The sequence below is a fragment of the Eimeria tenella genome, genomic scaffold, assembly GCF_000499545.2.
Source record: "Eimeria tenella Houghton genomic scaffold, Eth_scaff1009, whole genome shotgun sequence".
NCBI lineage: Eukaryota > Apicomplexa > Conoidasida > Eucoccidiorida > Eimeriidae > Eimeria > Eimeria tenella.
In genome coordinates, this window is record NW_013543486.1 from 1 (window position 1) to 4,027 (window position 4,027).

The window sequence follows — 4,027 nt, forward strand, 5'->3', positions numbered from 1 at the left end:
TATTCTTTTATTGTCGAAGTCAGAAGGCGGTTGGCGGGTTTTATTTTATTTATTTATTTCATTTATTTCATTTCCTTTATTTGTTTCTTTTATTTTATTTATTTTATTGATTTTATTTTATTTAATTATTTTCATTTTGAAATAAATAAATAAATCTGCTGCAGCCGTTTTCCAGGACGCAGACGGCGGCGCGATTCGGCAGCAACACCCCAAAACCCTAAACCCTAAACCCTAGGGACGCGAGGAGGCCTCTTTCGCGCGGATTTGACGGCGCCCGCGGAGATGTGAATAAATAAATAATTAATTATTTAATTATGAAGAATTACTTATTTATTTTTTCTCATCTGCGACTGACAGCAGAAGAACAAAGAAACGCATCCAGGTGTACCGACAGCTGCCGCTGCTGCTGCTGCTGCTGCTGCTGCATGCGCATGCACGGGGTGTACGTACACCGCGTGCATGCGCGGAAGGGGCTCTTTCTCGCGAAATTAAGTGGCTTTTGGACCAAAATGGAGGTCTTGAAGAGCTCTATTTAATTACATGCATGCGGGAGCTTCAAAAAGAATATTTAAAAGACCTTTTTCATCAATAAGGAGTCGATCTGCTGCTCGGCAATCTGCTGCTGCTGCGCTCCGCACCCAAAGAGCCCTCCGGCGAGTAGCCCCCGTAGCCGCCGCCCCCGTAGGCCGCAGCCATTTCTGCAGCAGCAAAAACATTTAATTGATTTAATCTATTTAATATAATTTAATTAATTTAATTTAGTTTATTCAATTGATTTAATTAGTTTAATTCTTTAATTGCAGTTCACGGATTGTTCTCAGCAAGTTTGCGGGGAAAATAGCAAAAAAAAGACGCCAGAGAGACTAAGAGGCAAAAAGTAATTTTAAATAAATAAATTAAATCAATAAATAAATAAATAAAACTAATTAAACTAATTAAATTGAATTAATTTAATTAAATTAATGAAATTAAATAAACAGTTGTAATTATAATAAGAAATAGTTGGAATTGAAATCTTCTGGGGCATCCATGTGAAGCCAAAAGATCTTCACGCACTTCCCACAAGCAAATTAGGGTTTAGGGTTTAGGGTTTAGGGTTTGCTGCAGCACGCCAGCCCCTGCGCCGCTCGGGCCTTCCTCGAGCGCCCAAAAACCCCAAATTAAGAGAATTAATTACTTCATTACTCATTTATCTTGTTTTAACTAATTAATTTAATTAATTAATTAGTTAATTAATTATATATTTATTTAATTACTCACGAGCATAGTACGCTGCGTAGTAAGGGTGATAGGCATAATTGTAACCGCCATAGAGCTGCGCGGGAGCGCCGCCGGCACCCCCGTAGCCTGAGACAAACCCTAAACTCTAAACCCTAAACCCTAAACCCTAAACCCTAATCAGCAGCGCACAGCAGAGTCCCCCAAAACCCCACCCCCCGAACCCTTCCTTCCCCCGCCGCGCCGCGGGTCCAGCCTCTCTGGCTCCTCCACCCCTCACCCCAACCCCTAAACCCTAAACCCTAAACCCTAAACCCTAAACCCTAACCTGTCCTGGCCACTGCGTAGCGAGGGTCCTCCATTCTGTAAGGACTTGGCATTCCCATGGGGCCCCCCATGGCCAGCATTCGCATGCGGGGCCCCTGGGTTCTGGGCTGGGCCCTTTTGGCCTCCGCCTGCACAAACCCCAAACCCTAAACCCTAAACCCTAAACCCTAAACCCGGGCCCTCCTCAGTCTGGGTCTACTGCTTCGGGCGCGCGAGGCTCAGCAGGGGGAAATCTTGGTGGGGAGAGGGTTTAGGGTTTAAACAGGGTTTAGGGTTTAGCTTTAAAACGGGTTTAGCGTTTAAGTAGGGTTTCGGGTTTAAGCAGGGGCTAGGGTTTAGGGTTTACGTTCGGCCCCAGGTCCTTGTGAATGCCAAGAGCCTTCTCCGCATCCTCAGGGTTCTTGTAGATGATGAATCCAAACCCTGAAAATCATAAAACCCTAAACCCTAAGCCCTAGCTCTTGACTCTAGGCCAACGCCTTGCAAACCCTAGCACTATCCCCTCAAGTCTCTAAACCCTAAACCCTAATCCTCACGTTTCAAGGACCACGCGACTCCCTCCAAACCCCAAACCCTAAACCCCAAACCCTAAAGCCTAAACCCTAAACTCTAAGCTTCCTAGCCCCTCTGCGCTCTGCAACCCCAACCCTAAACCCTAAACCCTAAACCCTCACCTCTTGGTCTGTTTGTTTCTCTGTCTACCATAACATTTGCAGAAGTCAGTTCTCCAAAACGCGAGAAGAAATCCTTAAGGACCTCTGAAGCAAATAAAAATAAAATCAATTTAAAAAACAAACAAATAAATAGATAAAATTAAATATTTAAATCAATTAATTTAATTAAATAAATAAAACTGAAATTCATGCAAATGACCCCCAGCACCCAAATCAAGCCAAAAACCAATTCTTCAACTCAAAGAAATAAAAAGACAAATTAAACAAGTTAATTAAATCAATTAATTTGATAAATTAAATTAATTAAATTAATTAAATTAATTAGATTAATTGAACAAATTAAACAAATAGACGCCATTTATCGTTTGCAGCGAAACAGCAGAAGGCGCAAAAAGCGAAAAACGAATTTTTAAGAACCCAACCGACTGAGAAAAATAAAACTAATTAAATTAACTGAACTTAACCAATTAAATGCAGCGAATTAAACCCAATTAATTAAATAATTAAATAAACAATGTAAAAGGTACAAGGTAATTAATTAATTTAATTAATTACCATCTGTTACGTCGTCGCCAAGACCCCCAATAAAGACTCGGCCGGAATTTTCCGCGGGGTCGCGGTCGCGGCGGGGCTGGGTCTGGCGGGCCTCTTCTCTGGGAATTGCCCTTCGAACTTCGACCTAAAAGGGTCAAAAAAGAGCAAAAAAAAGCAAAAAAGGCAATTAAATGCAAAACTCCATTCTTTTTGATGCATTTTGATCCATTTCGGCCTTTCGGAGCTCCTAAATTCGCAAAAGTGAACTTTCCACTGCCGCCGCGTGCATGCACGCCAGGTGTACAGACACCGCAGCCGCGCACCGCCAGCCACGAACAACGCCACCCAACAAATAATAAATAAACAAATTAATAAGTAAATAATAAATAAATAAATAAATAAATAATAAATCATTTTATTATTATCTCCCGGCGGCCAGCGGGAAGGAACGAGGCTGCGGCTGCTCCAGTAAACACCCCTCAAACAGCTAGCTAGCCAGCTAGCTAGCTGGCTAGCTAGCTAGCTAGCTGGCTAGCTGGCTAGCTAGCTGGCTGGCTAGCTGGTTGGCTAGCTGGCTGGCTCGCTGGCTCGCTGGCTGGCTGGCCAGCTAGCTAGCTGGCTAGCTGGCTGGCTAGCTGTGACGCCTGTTCGGTAGCTGCACAGCTAGCTGGCTAGCTGCCCTGGTGGTGTGGCTAGCTGCCGCTGCGGGTGCTGCTGCTGCTGCTGCTGCCGCTCTTTCGTGCTGCTGCTGCTGCTGCTGCTGCTGCTGCTAGCTCCCTTTACGGGACCTCCTAACCTCAAATTAAACCAAGAGCGAAACAAGGCCCAGACGAAGTTGCAGAAAACAGCTGCAGTTTGCTGCTGCTGCTGCTGCTGCAGCTGCTGCTGCTACCTCTGCTGCCGTTGCTGCAGCTGCTGCTGCTGCTGCTGCTGCTACCCCTGCTGCCGCTGCTGCCGCTGCTCCCGCAGCTGCAGCTACTGCTACCCCTGCCGCTGCTACCACTGCTGCTGCAGCTGCCGCTGCTACCACTGCCGCTGCTGCTGTTGCTGCTGCTGCAGCTGCTGCTGTAGCTGCTGCTGTAGCTGTTGCTGTAGCTGCAGCAGCTGCTGTTGCTGCGGCTACCACTGCTGCTGCTGCTGCGACTGCAGCTGCATTGGCTGTTCTGCTACCACTGATGCTGCTGCTGCTGCTGCATCTGCAGCTGCTGCTGCTGCATTTGCAGCTGCCACTAATTCTGCAGTTGTTGCTGCTACTATAGCTGCTGCTACAGCTG

General features: G+C 45.7%; 1 protein-coding gene across 1 annotated transcript; it reads right to left on the reverse strand.

The window, feature by feature from the left end:
* Nucleotides 1-585: 585 nt before the first annotated feature.
* On the reverse strand, nt 586-2,898 carry ETH_00018150 (heterogeneous nuclear ribonucleoprotein A3, putative; the record flags this gene model as incomplete). The annotated part of the gene is made up of 6 exons (XM_013378789.1): nt 586-698; nt 1,261-1,347; nt 1,547-1,673; nt 1,892-1,968; nt 2,220-2,303; nt 2,775-2,898. Coding segments are annotated over 6 exons (612 nt in total), but the record flags the coding sequence as incomplete, so codon positions are not given.
* Between the last annotated feature and the right edge of the window lie 1,129 nt (nt 2,899-4,027).